The sequence below is a fragment of the Abramis brama genome (assembly GCF_963993115.1).
Source record: "Abramis brama genome assembly, chromosome: 7".
Classification (NCBI taxonomy): Eukaryota; Metazoa; Chordata; class Actinopteri; order Cypriniformes; family Leuciscidae; genus Abramis; species Abramis brama.
Window position 1 is genome coordinate 16,212,292 of NC_139969.1, and position 19,824 is coordinate 16,232,115.

A 19,824-nucleotide genomic window follows, 5' to 3' on the forward strand; every position below is an offset into this window, starting at 1 on the left:
CAAAACAACAGAGCAAAAGAAAGCGAAGGGTCACTGGGAGGTAATGAGCGGTGATTTGCATCACCGCCACGACAATGAAGTGCAAATTTGTTGATTTCTGCCTGAGACGTTATGAAATGCTATATTTGGAAGTCGGGTGCTTGTAAAGTCACAGAAACACAAGGCAATAAATGAGGGTGAAGCAAGATGCGAACAGATGCAATGAATGTGTCGCTACTGATTTGTACTTGATGACGCTGATGGGGCAATAGTGTGCATTTGTACCTAATGAGGTGAACAAACCCGATCGAACCCGAAGTTTACAGGAGATGTGGAAGATTTGCACCTGTTGTGAAAGAAGTAGAAACAATGGCGCTGGTTTCTAATCCTCTGGCGGCTTGCAGTCTCACAGTGTATTCGGTGGTCTCCGCCAGCCCCTCGAGACGAATCCATGTGTCTTCGGCATCTAAGATCAGCTCCTAAAACACAATCAAACACAGTCTACTGATCCGCAGGCACGCAGAGGCATTAGTACATTACCTCTGTTCAAACACTGTAGACCAAAACTAAACAAAGAACTGCTCGGCGGCAGAACAGTTTTGTGGAAAACATGCCTAGAGATAGTACAAAGAACAGCAGCTCTTAGCATTGTGGGTAGGAAAGATATTCCTCATAAACAAACAGAAGACAGATCACAATCACTTTAAGAACTGCCTGACAAATTGTTGTGATCTGAAGCTGCTTACTGTTGGGTGCTTTTCATACAATGCTTTTCCTCCCAGTGTTTTCTTCCATATGATTGGCAGTTCTAAAGCCCTTGATGGGGGAGGAAGAGGCTTATCAGGCACTGGTGCTGCTGGGGAGAAACAGCGTTTCTATTTTGGTCTATAGCTCATGACAGTTCACTTCCCCTCTTTTGTTTTTTAAAAATTCACTTTTATCAAACTAATGTGCCACACATTTTCTGTGCCTTTTCAGAACTTTCACTCAGAGGATTTACAGAGGACCTGGATGGACATGCCACAAGCCTTTGAAACAACATTTGATTCCATATTCATCCTTTTCCTTCATGTGTAATGTGAATTACGCAGCACAGCAGTGTTCTAATGAAGATGCATTAATGTTTGTCAGTATGCAGAGGACACTGAGCAGGTAATTGTATTAGTGAAGCTTCCATTTGTAGCAGAGTGGGTCCATTTTTATGTTCTCATTTTGATTCCTTTACAATCCTGAATCTGAAAAATAGGCTGAATCAACACATAGTGGATGTAGACTACACTGTATTATTATTTTTGGCAATTCCCATATTGTCTGTTATTATGCCAACCTGGGTCTAATGGAAAGATAAATCTTTTATGTCTAAGATGCACCAGCAGGGTTTAAATCATCTGTGCACCACTGACACCCACTGGACGGATACTAACACTAACAAGTTGGCTACTAGGCCAGAGTGTTCTGTTGCATTGATTGTGTGCGCGTCTGTGTATAACAACATAAATCTAAAGATTATAATCCATAACCTCCTTTTTGTCATTGCATTTTTTAGTCAAGCTGTTTAAATACAGATTATCAAAATAACATTATAGGACAGTGATCATGCATTAAAAGTAATGAAATTATTTGAAACAGATACTGTATCTACTGTCTCATTTCAGAGAAATTGTTTCAGGGAAGTCTTTAATAGACTTTGAAATGACTTTGTTAAATGATTTAATTAAATTGAGCTTTTCCGATAGGCAGTTTTAAAAGATGTAACGGCTCCCTTAGATGGTTGATCTCTGCGGAATTTAGTTTATGTTAGATCGTAAAGTTTTTATAAGATCAGGCTGTACATCAACTACAGTTCAAATCTGAAATGCAATGAGCACAGAAATGTGAACAGCAAAATATCAAAACCACCAATAAATTGTTCACACTATAATTCATGCATTTTTATTTCCTATTTTTGTTTTCTAAATTTGTGTTACAAATTGCATTACTTTATATCTGTATTTGTCCCTCAAGTTAAAGTCCACATTATGCTTGCCTTTCGACTGCCATCCGCTGCTTTGTAGGTCAGCATGTAGTTATCAATGTCCGCGATGGGCGGTCGCCAGGATATGAGGGCGCTTCGATGGTTAATCTCACTAGCTGTCAGGTTCTGGGGCGCATCCATGGCTGTTTAAACAAAGATCAAAGAGCAAAAGCAATTTATAGACAAAACACATCTGTTACAGTAAAGTCTCATTACCAAATTTGACAAGCAACATTACATTGGCATCTACTGGACACTTTGAGTGTAAAACCCAGTAACTTTTTTTGGTCAGATAATATTTACTTGTATGGACTATGTTTGAACGGCACAAATCTATGTTTTTGTTTCTTTTTAGCTGTTTTTATGTGTTTTTCTTGGGGTTGACTATGTATATAATGCATATAATAACTATGACATACATTAGTTTTCCATGTGTTTCACCATTTTCAGCATCATTACGCCAGTCTTCAGAGTCACATAAACCTTCAGAAATCATTCTAATATGCTGATTTGCTACTCAATAAACATTTCTTATAATTATCAGTGTTGAAAACAGTTGTGCTACTTAACATTTTTGTGGAAATCCATGATACATGTTTTTTTTTCAGGATTCTCTGATGAATATAAAGTTCTACTTGAAATTGATATCCTTTGTAACATTATAAATGTCTTTGTTGTCACTTTTGACCAGTTTAATGGTGTTCTTGCTGAATGATTATTTTTGTTCCAAAAAATCCTTACCTACTGTACCTCAAACTGCATTCAAAAATATTCATGTATTCAGACAATATATATATTTTTTTTACAAGCAACATTTAATTTGGAAGTCTTCCATTTGTTCTGGAGGCTTTAAAAATATTTTTTTTGTCATAATTTTCCTGCAGCTCCCAATAGTATTTAGTCACATGGCAGCAGTGATTGGCTCAAAACAACATGGCTTCAGAAATCATGAGGGGGAGGAAGAGGAGCAGGCGGAGGGCTGGCAACAGGAGTGGGCAAAGGGCTGGAGAAGGCAGGCAGAAATTCAAGGAGTCTACCCGGGGAGGGAGGGCAAGCGTCCTGGAGGCTGACGAGGACGTGGTTAGGAGGGACCAGAGGCCTCCAGGACAAAGCCTTCCGTTCGGACAGCCAGGACGGAGTCTGCAGTTAGGAGTCCAGGGTGGAGCCTTCCGTACAGGCGACCAGGGCGGAGACTGCAGTTCGGGTGGCCAGGGCGGAGCCTGCAGTTCGGGTGGCCAGGGCGGAGCCTGCAGTTCGGGTGGCCAGGGCGGAGCCTGCCATTCGGGAGGCCAGGGCAGAGCTTGCAGTACGGGAGACCAGGGCGGATCAGCCTTCGTGGCCTTTCCGTGAGAGCCCGGCTTGGCTACTATGGCCAAGGACCTATAGCCCCCACCAAAATTTTCTTGGGTGGAATTATAGGCTAACGCTCAGGCTCAGGAACAGGTCTTGGGACAGAAATAGGCTCTGACGTGGCGGTGGCAATCTTGGCTGGGGACGAAGGCTCAGCCGTGAAGGCGGCCATCTTGGCCAGAGATGAGGGCTCAGGCATGGCGGCGGCCATCTTGGCCGGAGGCGAGGGCTCAGGCATGGCGTGAAGCTCAGGCTGGACAGGCATGACGTGAAGAAGCTCAGGCTTGACAGACATGACGTGAAGAAGCTCAGGCTGGACAGGCATGACGTGAAGAAGCTCAGGCTTGACAGGCATGACGTGAAGAAGCTCAGGCTTGACAGGCATGACATGAAGAAGCTCAGGCTTGACAGGCATGACATGAAGAAGCTCAGGCTTGACAGGCATGACGTGAAGAAGCTCAGGAACGGCGGTCTCGACGGGACGAGACTCTGGAAGGGTGGTCTCGACGGGTCGAGACTCTGGAAGGGCGGTCTCGACGGGATGAGACTCGCGAAGGGTGGTCTCGACAGGACGAGACTCTGGAAAGGTGGTCTTGACGGGACGAGACTCTGGAAGGGTGGTCTTGACGGGACGAGACTCTGGAAGGGTGTCGTCCCACCGAGACCACCCTTCCATGGACTCGTCCCTGGCTTGTGGGCTAAAGCAGGCTCAGGAACCGGCGGCGAATTCTCAGGCACGGCTGACATGGCGTGAACAGTCTCTGGCTCGGCAGGTATGACGTGAAGACATTCAGGCGGTGTGGCGAGGAAGATGGCTGGTGATGGTGGTTGAGTGGCGATGTAATCATCAGCCTCACCCACGGTGAAGGCTGAACCGCTCAACAACAGCACATGATCCAGGTATTGTGCGAATGAACATGGTTTTGCGGCTGAAGCTGGCTGTTGCAGAGGATTGTCCAGTCCAAGCCCAAACACGTTCTTTAGGACATCATCTGTCCAGTTGACCTGGTGAGAAATTTCTAGGAACTCTTTCACATATACTTCGATCGGGCAGCCATCCTGGAAACAGTGTATCAGAAGATCGTTGGGTTTTGATGGATGAGGAAAACGCCCATACTTTAAGTTTAGGGTCTGGTTTTCTGTCATGAAACAGAAGGATTCACACAGGTAAAGTTATCAACAGGTTTATTTGCAGAAGTATGTGATGGAAGTAACTGAATATAGTGTTCAGGATGGATATCTGGATGAGTAATGCTCTTATCTGTTGCAGGTTCTGAAATGGAGATCGAGGCAGATGACTTCAGATGACTGAAGACGGATGAAGGGAGCAGATGACTGAAGACAGGTTGTTTCTTGTAGGTATCGTGCAGGTAAGGAGTCAGGTAAGTGTTCTTTGAGGAAACGCCGAGACCAGACAATGGTGAACTGCAGTGGGAAGAGTTATATAGTGCTGGATGATGATCAGTGAAGATTGATGACAGGTGACAGTGATCTCTGTGATTGGGAAGTGCATGCAGGTGAGGGCCAAGGAGGATGATGGGAAATGTAGCGAGGAGGTGGTGACTAGCATGTGACCGTGACAGCTACATTAACAGAGCATGTTTAAAATGACAATCCCCCATCTGACATTCAGCTGATTTTTCACTATCAGATGCTTTGTCTATGTATCAGTGTGTATGTTTGGAGCTGTGTCAGCACACCCGCTGGAGGCATGTAAGATGCTCGCTTGCCTGAGGACAAAATAAATCACATGGTTGCGTGTGTAGTATAGGTTTCAGGCACACTGACAGATCCACTTCAGAGGGAAGACAATTAGTGTGTGTTCACCGGCGTCCTGTCTCTCAACGTGATCTCTTATCAGTCAACATGCCACTCTCCTTCCAGCAGAGCACAGGCACACAAGCTGAACACATACACACACTTTCCTTTCATACTACAAATGCTGATGCTTCTTTTGCATGTCTTCAAAAGCCATCTGTTGTCTATGTGCAGAAAAATTGATGTATTATTGTTTTTTTTCAGGGCGTTAAAAAGTACAGCTCTCCTTCTCCAATCCTACCTCTCATTCTCTGGAACTAAAGGTATGAAATGTCCTAGATATGAAATGATTTGTTGCACTTGCAGACAAGACAACATTTGGTTACACTTTATTTTAATGTGACGTAGTTACATTGTACTTACTCAAGTACTGGGTAATATTAATTAACCACATGTACGTACTATAGAGTTACGGTTAGGGTTTGGTTTAAGGTTAGTTATTTGTAATTATGCATCATTTACTGTTACTACTATAGTAAGTACATGTAGTAACGTGTAACTACATCACCTTAAAATAAAGTGTTACCTAACATTTTAATAAGAAACTATCACAGAGTTACGGGGGCGTGGAAAGTCATATCAGAACATAATATCGTTAGTTAAATATATCAAAAGTAATTCTAGTTTTACACACAAACATATGTATGCCGTGAGAGCCAGTATTATACATATCAAATACCTTGAGCTGTTTTGTTTATTGAACTGTGTTTATAGCGTTTTTCTTTGTGGCTGACTAATTAATAAAATATGACAAATTCAACATGGACTATTTTTGGTAAAATGTACAAGCTTACTTGCAATGTTACGTTTCTGTCAGAATTTTTGGTTGAATAGAATGTCAACTGTCTTTACTGTCCCTTTGAGATAATACTATATTATCAAAGTGACAGTAAAGATAGTTAACATTCTACTCACCAAAAAATCCTGAGGAAAAAAATGTAATAACTGTTTTCAACATAGGTAATAAGAAACGTTTCTTGAGCACCGAATCAGCATATTAGAATGATTTCCGAAGGATCATGTGACACTGAAGACTGGAGTAATGGCTACTGAAAATTACAGGAATAAATTACATTTGAAAATATATTTTAAAAAATATATAAAAATTAAAAAGTTTTTTTTAAATGGTAAAAATTTACTTCACAATATTACTGTTTGTACTGTAATTTTGGTCAAATAAATGCAGCCTTAATGAGCAGAAGAGACTTCTTAAAAAAAAAAAAATCTAACCAAACAAAACATTTGAACAGCATTCTACTCTCGATTTCCCATTACTAACAAAGTGCACCTGTGGAGATTGAGACGCTACCGTGGAGGAATGGAGAGATATGCTTGTATGTATATCTGAGGAACACATTCATATTCCTGTTCTCACCTTAATCTCTTTAACAATGAATTTAGAACTGTAATTTAAATCAAAATGACAGACAGCACTAATCCTGAAATGGAGCATGAAATGTGTTAGTTGTTGTCACCTTAATTATCCCCTTAAGCTTCCATAAGCCTCTTCATAAATTCCAAAATGATGCATCTATGACGCTTCACCTCCCTCAGGGTGGGAGCGGGCAGATTCTTAAACACCGCAGGATGGTAATTTCAGCTTTTTTCAGGCATTGCAGGCAATAAAACATTGTTACATTTTTATCAGAGCATGGCAGGATCTAAATCCACTGTTATTGGAGCAGAAATGTTTCTGAATTAAATTGTCATTAGGTATTGGAGGCAAATGAACACCACAAACCTCATCAAGCGATTTTGTGTCAAGATTCTGCACGTCACTGAGCTGGCACTGGGGTTGCAAAGCCAATGGCCTGTGACACTTTTATGTGCAAATTAATTTCCTCTAAACAATCAAAACTAATGAAGTATTCTGGGAGGGCCGCTTGATTAAAGTTGAGGTCTAATGCATCTGAAAGTGGCTCGGCCCAACCACCCCCTTTAATAGATGAGCTGAAAGTTTCAATGCAGAATAAAGCAGCTTGAAATGAAATCACTGCTTGTTCTAGTTCAGTCTTCTGTGTGGGAAAGACAGCTCGCCTCTCTCCACGAACATCCTCACTGTGAGGAAAGACAGGTAGTGATGCTGATCTCCTCTCTGTTCTCACATGGGAATTGGAGCTTTGCTGACTTTAGTATTTTGTTACACAAACTACAAAAATAACGGCCTTGTTTCTGCTTCACATCTCTGCTAAACTAAAAGAGGATGATAGTATAATTAGAGAAGTGCTTAATCTTTCAGCTCTCTATTGGATATTTAAGCATGAGTGCTGTTTTACTTAATGTCTTCACAGCTGTGATTTGACTGCAAGTAATGCGTAACCATAGGTTAAATATCAGCACTATTGGGATGCTGGTTGTCCAATCAAATTAGAGTACACTGCGATGGTGTATAAAAAGCTGTAGATAATACTGAAATGAAGTCAGCAACTTTAACTGCCACTAAACCAGTGTTTCTCAATCCTGCTCATCTCAGCACAATTTGGATGTCTGATTCAACTCATCAGCTCATTAGTACAGTGCTCCATGACCTGAAGACATTGTAAGGGTACATCAGGTTACTGAGACACCTAAAATGTGGGCCATCAGCAGCAGGATTGAGAAACATGGCACTAAACTAAAAAGAAAATACTATTGACTTGCCCCGTCAATCCATTCCAAATTATATCTAAGCTTTTGAGTTTATTTACAGTAATGTAAATAAATATTACATTATTTTACTGCTACCCCTCCAAGCCTGTGCATGGCAGTATAAGCAACACTACCGTTCAAAAGTTTGGGGTCAATAAAATGTTAACATTTTCTTGAAAGACGTCTGCTCACCAAGGCTTGATCAAAAGCAGTAAAATTGTGAAATATTATTACAATTTAAAAAAAAGTTTTTTTAAACAACGCTCAAAGTTCAAAGCAAAGGGAGATATTTTCTTTTACAGAAACTGCTTTTTAAGGACTACAACAAACGGCTGGAAGGGACTACACAAGCTTCCTCCCGGGTTAGTGACATCAAAAACCCTAAAATTGACATAAACCCCGCCCCCAGGAACGTGATTTATAGACTATCATGACAGAATATGCTAATCAATGACTAGAAGATAACTACACATAAGCTACATAAACTAACCATTCAGAAATGTCCTGTTGCATTCTACATGTTGTCACTTCTTGAGTCCCTCCATCTTTGTCTGACTCCAGTTTGAACATAAAAGGCTGAAAGTTTTGTAAAATTTTCAATGCATGTCTGTGTGAGGTAATCGGAGATGCTAAAGGCGGGCGTACACGGTGCGATTTTTGCTGTTTTTACGAGCTCGCAGATGATTTTTTTCACTCAGGAGAAATCAAGTGGAATCGGTGATGCTCGCATGGTCGCGGCTCGCAGCGTGTGAGAGGAATTACGAGCCGAGCCGAGCACGGTATGAGCACCTCCCCGACCTCCCGATAATTTTTAAACATGTTTAAAAAATTCGGGGAGTCGGCCCGATTTTCACCAGCTGTCCCCTATTGCTAAATCATACACAACCACGTCGATCATGGGGCTATAGCCTACCTCAGTGGCAGCAACCATACAGCGTGCGCATACACTGTCTCTCTCTCACACACACACACACACACACACACACACACACACACACACACACACACACACACACACACACACCTCTCTCTCTCTCTCTCTTCTCTCTCTCTCTCTCTCTCTCTCTCTCTCAAGTTTTTATGTTGAAAGGCTACTGTTCTCTGCTTTACAAAAAATCATTTGCACACACATTTCTGTCATTTTTTCTATCTGAAGCTTTGCCTGCATGCAACATTGACGGTCTCTGTGTTTAGCGCGAAAGCTCACGTGATTGCTGCCGGCTCGGGATAAAATTTGTGCAGGACAGTCGTGCCGTGTACCAGCTGCTTTGACGCGATTATCAGTTAAACTGACTCGCAACGTGTGCAATATCTCACGACCTCCCGAGTGTCCGACCCTGGTCCGAACTCGCACCGTGTACGCCCGCCTTAACACATGAGCTCTAGAAGCTCTGCCCTCTGTGCCGGGAGCAGCAGCTCATTTGCATTTAAAGGGACAGACACAGAAACGGTGCGTTTTTGCTCACCCTTTAAAAAGTGACAATTTTAACATGCTATATAAAAATATCTGTGTGGTCTCGACCTCCTCTAGTCTTTAATTAGAACACAGGGCACAGAGATGTTGCACTTACGTGTGACAAAGTTGGCGATGACAGTGCCACTGGTGAGAGGACCTTTGGTGGCATAAAGGGCCAGTGAGTAGGTGGTGCTGGGAATGAGCTGACTCAGCTGGTGCTCCTGCTTGCTACCCTCCACTAAGAAGGTGTCTGCCGTAACTGGATAGATAAGTTCCATTAGTGCAGATGCAAGTGAAAAACTTTTGCAAATATTCTTGGATTTTTTTACTTTATTTTAATATTTAGAAAAAAAAATCATGCATTATAACTGAAATTCAAATAATAACTGAATTGGCATTTAAATAGCAAATATTACACATATGTGGCGACAACAGTTTTATCATACAAAAATACTCAAAATTACAATACCTGACTGTATTAATATGACCATGAACTGCATTGGCTCACCAATATACAATATTATTAACATTAATGACAATTTTGGTTTCTGAATGTACTTTTTAGATGGTTTCATTCTCTCAGAAGACAATAAATCACCGTACAAATAATCTGTGGTCAGCACAAACCATGTTTATCCTCGATGTAGGTGAAACCATTTAACATAGTCTTGATTGTATTTTTCATGGAGGCATAAATTTGCTGATGATTTTTTTAAAGGATGACAAGCAACCTGTCCATGTTGGCATCTACCTGATTTGGCAAGCTTCTGCTAAGTTAAAGATTGATTGAATGATCTCAAAAAACAAAAGATACGAGAAGCTTTTTCTTCGCCCCTTTTAAAAGTTGATAAGCCAATTTATCCTAACTACCATCCTAACTACCCATGATTATATGGTTAATTGTTTATATTTATTTTATATTTCTTATATTTTTATAGTTTATATTTTATTAATGCAATTGAGTGAGAACCATTTGCATATGTGCATTGTTTTGTTTTGGGGTTTCTTCTCTGCTGCCTGCAGACCTGAAATGGCAAAGCAGCCTATCTTTGTCCATGGGAAAATAAGTTACATTTCGTTTAGTGTTTAAGGCTCCTGCTTTTGGGATGTGATTTAAAGAGTAAATGATGCTGATGAAAGTTTTACAGAGATGTGTTTCCCTTCATCAGGCCTCCACATACCTTGGTTACGGGTGAGGGTGAGCACGTAGTTATCAACACTGGAAACAGGGGCGTTCCAACGCAGCAGAGCCCCCTGAGGTGTGACATTCAATGCAGTGAGCTCCATAGGCATATCCATAGCTGTGTGGAACAGAAGATTGCGTGCAGGTTACAGAGAGACAGTCTTAGATAAGCTAAGCCAAGGTAATTGGCAGCCGTCTCATCTTCACCTTTTTCGTCCCTGTGCAAACGATATTCAGCGGCAATTTAAAATTAGAGCACCTCAGCAGCTTGGAACTAATTTGTTGTGATTATCTGGCTGAAGAAGATCACAATTTCCTTAATTAGCCGACATCAAGGGGGAAATTAGACAGTCAAATGTGTGCAGAGCTCATTCTCAATAGCATTTCCATACAAGTGAGTAATGAGAAATGTTGTTCTCAGTAATCCTCTATCCATGCTGTGACTTTCACAGATGGCCTTTCTTTTTTCAGACAGGAAAAATCTCACTCTCCTATTTGCACTGTGGCGTATGTCCTCTAAGATGAGGTCAGTGGACTGTAATCGCACATTACCATCTTCCCATCCTGTCCCTCGTATTTTTGTTCTGCCAGCCTCTCTTGCAATAGCCATATCACTTCTACAGCTGTAGAGATCTGACCCTCCCATTAGATTCTGTTGACTCTGTTCCAAGATATTGTAGGCCCTCTCACAACCTTCCAGAGAAGCTGATCTCAGTTGCCTGACAGCAGTTCAGAGGCAAAATCCCCCAATTCCTCATAGCACCTTCCCCTCGCTCTGCTTTACGGTGTCTTGACATGCCCTGCACTGACAGACTAGGAGGAGAATATTAGTTTTCCCTTATGTAATGAAAGTGAACTTGATGATCCCCAGTAGGTCATTAGGCAGAGCTGTGAACCAGAACATATCCATGAACCAGATCCATCATGTTATACCATCCCCTCTTGTCACTCTTTACATTAAAGCTGAAATAAGCCAGACTTTTCTCTATATCCAATTATTATTACACAGCTCTATGGAATACTTGATTCTGACTGGTCAATCGCGCCATCCAGCAGTATGTCATTCCCTGATAACAACTGCTGAAAACAGATAACACAGGCTCATCCGGGTTATTGAAGTCAGCAGCGATATACGCTTGCTAGGAACGGTTTTACTTTGTGGAAGTTATGCGTTTGGTGAGCTAATAAAATATTCAAACTCAGTCGAATCAATATTTTGTGTACAGTTATTTAATTATGTCATCCAGTATCGTGGACTCGCTCTCTCGTTTCATACAAACGCAGCTGTCGTCATTTTGCGACAATTTTTTTGTACACTGTTGGATTATAAGATAACAAACAGGTATGATTTTAAAACAGTTTAATCTCAAATCAATATCTCTTATCCCCATAATTATAATTATTTATTATATGTGGTGTATGCTGTGTGATAAGTGGTATGACTGTATCGTATTCCTTAAATGTCTGTCTAGTTTGAACTTGCTGCGCTAGCAACTGCTCTCTCCGTGAAAGCTTTGCGTTTAAAAACCTAATAAAATGCTTCGACTCAGATCAATATTTTGTGTCTAATTATTTACTTATTTCGCAAGTAGTCGTGTAATAAGCGCCCTTCAGCCTGATAAAAGACCCTCCGCTTCACATCAGGGTCCTCATCACCCGCATCAGGGTTATTCTGAGGATGTACATTATCCCTTACATAATAAGCTGTTTCCAAAAGATGCATTTTTTAAAAGAAGATCTACTTGTCACTTTGCATTGTTACAGCACTGGCAAGATTTGTCAACACGGGCAGCTTGAGATTGTTTGCATGTCATATTTTTATTAGCTTTGAACAAAACTGTCAGGCTTTAAGTTGCAATGGGGAGTGTAGCTGTGTTCTGATGTATAGGCACACACTTCCTTAGTAGTTATTAAGCAAGTCAGCAGTCTTTAAGCAAAGGCCAGCATCTGTTTGTTCTATTGTACTACATCCATTGATATGACTAATTAGTTAACTTCCAAGGCTCGAGACATAGACTAATTAATTCATTTCAGTGATATAATGCACAGCTGGGACAAAGACCTTTCCTGGAGATTTGTCATTTGCGACACAAAGTTAAATATTCCTATGTTTAATCTTAAGCACTATTCTATTCTCAAGTCAAGCTTTTAACATTAAAGCAATACACCGAGAAAAGGTTCACTTAGCTTTCATACACTAACCGTGCATATGTATTAATTTGTGTGAAACATGGAAAGTTGAAATATTTAATTATATAAGATATTGTTTTATTTATATATTCTTTTTATAGATATAATTATTTTATTTATTATATTTATTTATTTTCTATATTATATACACAAACACTACAAATAAAATATATAATTATAAATACTATAAATATTTGTATATATACACAAATATATATTTATAATAATAATCTAAAAACACTCTATCTATATATATAGTAAAATACATAGATACTTATTTTTCAATCATTTATTTACTACCGTTTAAAAGTCTGGGGTCAAAAATACAGTAAAAACAGTGATAATGTGAAATATTATTACAATTAATCCTGTGATGGCAAAGTTGAATTTTCAGCAGCCATTTCTAATATGCTGTTTTGCTGCTCAAGACACATTTTTCATTATTACCAAAAATGTATTGTTGAAAACTGTTGTGCTGCTTAATATTTTTAGGAAAACGTGATCATTCTTTTTTTCAGGATTATTTGAAATAGAAATCTTTTGTAACATTATAAATGTTGTTTTTACTGTTTATTAATGCACCCTTAATGAGTAAAAGTATATATATATATATATATATATATATATATATATATACTGTACACACACGCACGCACTTACATTTTACATTACTTAGAATAATCCTCATTAGAATGATCAAGAGTAAACAGGGTAAAGATCAAATTTATGCACAACATATTGTGCATCTGATGGAAATTTTCTGCAAAAGAAAGATCTGTACATGTAAGTAAAAACACTTATCAATTATGATTGAATGAGACACAATCCATTCATAGTACTAGCTGCCTGTCACCGCCGTGTGGTGCTGTTCAAGTACGATGGCAGGTGAGCATCCCCGCTGATCACTGATTCCATTAGTAAAATTTCATTTCACTTCTGCAAGATGGCTGGCAGCCTCCCAGAGGACGGGCGGAACGCACAGGGTGAGAGATGGCACTCATCACATGGTAAATGATGTGCATCATTCCTCAGTCTGTCATCCATGTTTCTATCAAATCAAAGTTCTGTGACGAACGAGGCTATGAGAGCACATCCTTCACGAAATACCAAAAGACATTTCCTAGGGTAAATTACAATACATGTCTGGAGAATGTGCAGTAGCATATGATTAGTCTCTGAGTAATTGACTGAGAGCAGAAATACCTGTGAACACAGTAGTGGTGATGACCTTGCTCTCTTGACTTCCTCTCACTGCGTTCAGCTTGATCTCGTACTCCGTTGCTGGGTGGAGGCTGGTTAGGGTGTAGTTGGTGACATCATTGTCAATCACCACATTGTCCATCCTGCCTGTGAGGTGATTTCAAACAGTAATGCTGGCTTATTTGTCTTTGTTCAACATGCTTTAAATATACTGCGGAGGAATTACCTTTTGGTGATTGGTAAGACATTTTGTAGTAATCAAAGGGTGCGAGTGGTTGAATCCATGATATGGTTACAGATTCCTCAGTGACATACAGCACAGTCATGTCTCTAGGAGGATCCATTCCTGCATCATGGGGGACAAGATGACCATGAGTGAGAAATAAAGTATATTTGATTTAGATCTACACTACCGTTCAAAAGTTTGGGGTCAGTAAGGTTTTTTTTTTCTGAAAGAAATGAATACTTTAATTCGGAAATGATGCATTAAATTGATCAAAAGTGACAGTAAATACATTTATAATGTGATTTCTAATTCAGAAAAATTATGTTTGTTTTTTTTTAACTTTAAAAAAATATATATACCACAGTTTCCACAAAATATTAGGTAGCAGAACAAAATCAGCATATAATGATTTCACTGAAGACACTGAAGACTGGAGCAATGGCTGATGAAAATTCAGCGTTGCCATCACAGGAATATATTGTGTTTTAAAATGCATTAAAATAGAAAATGGTTATTTTAAATTTTAATTATAATTCATAATATTTCTGTTTTTACTGTATTTTTGGATCAAATAAATGCAGCCTTGGTGAGCATAAGAGACTTCTTTCAGAAACAATTAAAAAATCTCACCGACCCCAAACTTTTGAACAGTAGTTTAAGTGTACAGATGGTGCACTCATAAAATCAGCACTTGATAACATTACGCTGATTGTAGAAATGCACTATTCACAGTTAGACTACCAAGACAAAATTAGCCGTATTAATTTGGTCTTGTGATCTCAAGGCGTCTGCACCTATAAGGTGCTGCATGTAAAATAAATATTATATAAACATATAATATCACATTATACAATTGATTAATATATTGTTATTAAGTTGGCTTGAGAGAGCCAACTTTCTGATATTGTACTTAAACTTATTATTATTAAGTTGGCTTGAGAGAGCCAACATATTGAAATCCTATTTAAACTTATTAAGTTGGCTTGAGAGAGCCAACATATTGAAATCCTATTTAAACTTATTATTAGTGGTGCTTTTTTGAAAGCATCACTATTGTTATTGCTCATACTTATTATTCTTATTATTATTATTATTCTGGACAAAGTTTGGCGCGAAACTCGCCCCGCACCGTTTGTCACAGACCCCTGAGTGAAGTGTCAAATCGACCGGCTCATTGAGGAGAGGTGTGCTATGACTTTTCTAAGCGATCGGGTGTACGATGTTCGCACAGCGGACGAAAAAGCGGCCAAAAAAGTCCCCATTGACTTTACATTGGGCATTCTAAAAAAATTCAAATCCAAACCGACGTTTTCACACACACCACTCCAAAGGGCCTGACACCCCTGCGTCTCTCCCTCTCTCTCTCCCTCAGAGGATTTATATTATCAAGCAGCCAATAAGTTATGGCCTAAAATCTTCATAGCCACACCCTAGCAACCAGTTTCAGCACCCTAGCAACCACTAAGAGCTCCCTAGCAACCACCCTAAACCAAAAAAAAACATTTTTATATTTTTTTTATATTTTTTAAAGCAATTTTACTCTCGTGGCCTTGCGATATCGCTCCATGCTTGTGCCTATTCGGCCATAGGCACGAGGCCGCAGGCCGAGTGCCGTACAGAAGGCACTTGTTATTAAAGATTTTAAGAACTCTATAAAAACTCCATAGTAACCATATTTGACAACTACCAACCACCTAGTAACACCATAGCAACTAACAAAAACACCTTAGCAACCACCCTGAACACCCTAGCAACGTCTAGAAATGCTCTAGTAACCACAAAAAACTCTAGCAAGCACCCAGAACACCCTAGCAACTGCCTAGCAACCACCTAGAACACCTAGCAACTGCCTAGCAACCACCCAGAACACCTAGCAGCCACCCAGAACACCCTAGCAACTGCCTAGCAATGCCCTAGCATCCACCCAGAATACCATAGCAACTGCCTAGCAACACCATAGCAACCACCCAGAACACCCTAGCAACCACCTAGCAACGCCCTAGCAACCACCAAGAATACCCTAGTAACCGCCTAGCAACGCCCTAGCAACCATCCAGAATACCCTAGCAACTGCCTAGCAACGCCCTAGCAACCACCCAGAACACCCTAGCAACTGCCTAGCAACGCCCTAGCAACCACCAATAATACCCTAGCAACCACCCAGAATACCCTAGCAACCGCCTAGCAACACCATAGCAACCACCCAGAATACCCTAGCAACCGCCTAGCAACACCATAACAACCACCCAGAACACCCTAGCAACGCCCTAGCAACCATCCAGAATACCCTAGCAACCGCCTAGCAACATCATAGCAACCACCCAGAATACCCTAGCAACTGCCTAGCAACACCCTAGCAACCACCCAGAATACCCTAGCAACCGCCTAGCAACACCATAGCAACCACCCAGAACACCCTAGCAACTGCCTAGCAATGCCCTAGCAACCATCCAGAATACCCTAGCAACCGCCTAGCAACATCATAGCAACCACCCAGAATACCCTAGCAACTGCCTAGCAACGCCCTAGCAACCACCCAGAATATCCTAGCAACCGCCTAGCAACACCATAGCAACCACCCAGAACACCCTAGCAACTGCCTAGCAACGCCCTAGCAACCACCAATAATACCCTAGCAACCGCCTAGCAACCACCCAGAATACCCTAGCAACCGCCTAGCAACACCATAGCAACCACCCAGAATACCCTAGCAACCGCCTAGCAACTTCATAGCAACCACCCAGAACACCCTAGCAACTGTCTAGCAACCACCCAGAATACCCTAGCAACCGCCTAGCAACACCATAGCAACCACCCAGAATACTCTAGCAACTGCCTAGCAACGCCCTAGCAACCACCAATAACACCCTAGCAACCGCCTAGCAACCAACCAGAATACCGTAGCAACCGCCTAGCAACACCATAGCAACCACCCAGAACACCATAGCAACCACCCAGAACACCCTAGCAACCACCTAGCAAAGCCCTAGCAACCACACAGAACACCCTAGCAACCACCTGAACAACATGAATAAGCCATATCTCAGCACCAGAACATCGTACAGACATGGTTGTTGGCTCATATGCAATCATGTATAACACCCTAGCAACCGAGTGGCGAGTTTTGCCACTGCAAGCACCACTCACATTTTCTTCAGGAAATGTACATTCTAGTTATTATTATTATTCCGAGACTAAAATTTCTATATGAAACTCCTCCTAGAGCTTTAACTCTACATACTCCAAACTCGGCTCAGACACTCAAACTGATCTGACCAAGTGTGCTATATCTTTTCAGACTGATCGGACTTACGGTTTTCCTAAAAATGACGATCAAAACTCGGAAAAACTCCCATTGACTTGCATTGGGGAGTTCTAAAAAATTCAAATTTAGATTCAAACTCACCAACCGACGAAAATTCAAATCAAAATACCTTGAAGACTAAACCAAACTGCCGTTCTATATACTATATTAGCCAATGAGACTCATTTAAACTAATGAACTCTAAACTCATACACTTATAAACTAATTAACTTATAAACTCATGAATTCATAGACTTATGAACTCTTAAACTCATAAATTAATAAACTCTGAACTCTTAAACTCATTTAAACTTATAAACTATAAACTCATTTAAACTTATAAACTCTAAACTCATTTAAAACTTATAAACTCTAAACTCAAAAACTCTTACACTTATAAACTCTAAACTCATAAACTCTGAGTGTGTGTGTGTGTGTGAACACACACACACACACACACACACACTAAACTCATTTAAACTTAAACTCTAAACTCATTTAAACTTGTAAACTCAAAACTCGTAAACTACTTTAAACTTCAAAACACTTTAAACGTTTTAAGTTTAAAGCTTCAAGCTCCCAAGCAACTCCATAGCAACCAAACTTGAGTACCCTAGCAACCGTTTTGCAAGACCTATATCTCTGTATCAGAACATCGTATAGAGATGAGGTTTGGCTCTTTTGACTCATGCTAGCAAACAGCACTTCCAACATGCTACACATGCTAGCAGTGAATAGCTACATGCTAATATCAATTAGTTAAGTGCTAAATCATACCAAGATCATGCTAAGGACTCTATAAAAACTCCATAGTAACCATCTGTGACAACTACCAACCACCTAGCAACACCATAGCAACCGCCCAGAACACCCTAGCAACTGCCTAGCAACCGCCCAGAATACCTTAGCAACCGCCTAGCAACATCATAACAACCACCCAGAACACCCTAGCAACCGCCTAGCAACACCATAGCAACCACCCAGAACACCCTAGCAACCGCCTAGCAACCACCCAGAATACCCTAGCAACCGCCTAGCAACACCATAGCAACCACCCAGAACACCCTAGCAACCGCCTAGCAACCACCCAGAACACCTTAGCAACAGCATAGCAACCACTCAGAACACCCTAGCAACTGCCTAGCAACCACCCAGAATACCTTAGCAACCGCCTAGCAACACCATAGCAACCAACCAGAACACCCTAGCAACCGCCTAGCAACCACCCAAAACACCCTAGCAACCACCCAGAATACCCTAGCAACCATCTAGCAACAGCATAGCAACCACCCAGAACACCCTAGCAACCGCCTAGCAACCACCCAGAATACCCTAGCAACCGCCTAGCAACACCATAGCAACCACCCAGAACACCCTAGCAACCGCCTAGCAACACCATAGCAACCACTAAAACACCCTAGCAACCGCCTAGCAACCACCCAGAACACCCTAGCAACCACCCAGAACACCCTAGTAACCGCCTAGCAACCACCCAAAATACCTTAGCAACCGCCTAGCAACACCCTAGCAACCACCCAAAACACCATAGCAACCGCCTAGCAACCACCCAGAACACCCTAGAAACCAACCAGAATACCCTAGCAACCACCCATAACACCCTAGCAACCGCCTAGCAACCACCCAAAATACCTTAGCAACCGCCTAGCAACACCCTAGCAACCACCCAAAATACCCTAGCAACCGCTTAGCAACACCCTAGCAACCACCCAGAATACCCTAGCAACCGCCTAGCAACACCATAGCAACCACCCAGAACACCCTAAACTAAACTAAATTAAACTTCAAACTATTTTAAACTTTCAACTAATTTAAACTTTAAACTAAATTAAACTTCAAACTACTTTAAACTTTCAACTATTTTAAACTTTAAACTAAATTAAACTTCAAACTATTTTAAACTTTCAACTAATTTAAACTTTAAACTAAATTAAACTTCAAACTATTTTAAACTTTCAACTAATTTACACTTTAAACTAAATTAAACTTTAAACTACTTTAAACTTTAAACTACTTTAAACTTTTTCAAACTTTATGGTCCAAACTTTCTCAAGCCAACTTAAAGTTTGTCTCGACGAACTTTCGCATCTAGTTATTATTATTATTATTATTATTATTCCGAGACTAAAATTTCTATATGAAACTCCTCCTAGAGCTTTAACTCTACATACTCCAAACTCGGCTCAGACACTCAAACTGATCTGACTCGCGTTGCTATATCTTTTCAGACTGATCGGACTTACGGTTTTCCTAAAAATGACGATCAAAACTCGGAAAAACTCCCATTGACTTACATTGGGGAGTTCTAAAAATATTTGAATCCAAACTGCCGTTTTCACACACACAGACTCCAAAGGGCCTGACAGCCCTGCGTCTCTCCCTCTCTCTCTCCCTCAGAGGATTTATATTATCAAGCAACCAATAAGTAATGGCCTAAAATCTTCATAGCCACACCATA

At 40.7% G+C, this 19,824-nt stretch overlaps 1 protein-coding gene across 2 annotated transcripts in view; it reads right to left on the reverse strand.

Moving 5' to 3' along the window:
• tnr (tenascin R (restrictin, janusin)) overlaps nucleotides 1-19,824 on the reverse strand; it is a 152,916-nt gene that overhangs the window by 11,450 nt on the left and 121,642 nt on the right. For both annotated transcript variants that reach the window (XM_084120770.1, XM_084120769.1), the window contains 6 exons: nucleotides 14,045-14,164; nucleotides 13,822-13,965; nucleotides 10,427-10,546; nucleotides 9,361-9,504; nucleotides 2,006-2,136; nucleotides 326-458 (listed from right to left, as the gene is read on the reverse strand). In XM_084120770.1, coding sequence (XP_083976896.1) covers nucleotides 326-458; nucleotides 2,006-2,136; nucleotides 9,361-9,504; nucleotides 10,427-10,546; nucleotides 13,822-13,965; nucleotides 14,045-14,164 — 792 coding nt within the window. The remainder of the gene's footprint in view (nucleotides 1-325; nucleotides 459-2,005; nucleotides 2,137-9,360; nucleotides 9,505-10,426; nucleotides 10,547-13,821; nucleotides 13,966-14,044; nucleotides 14,165-19,824) is intronic.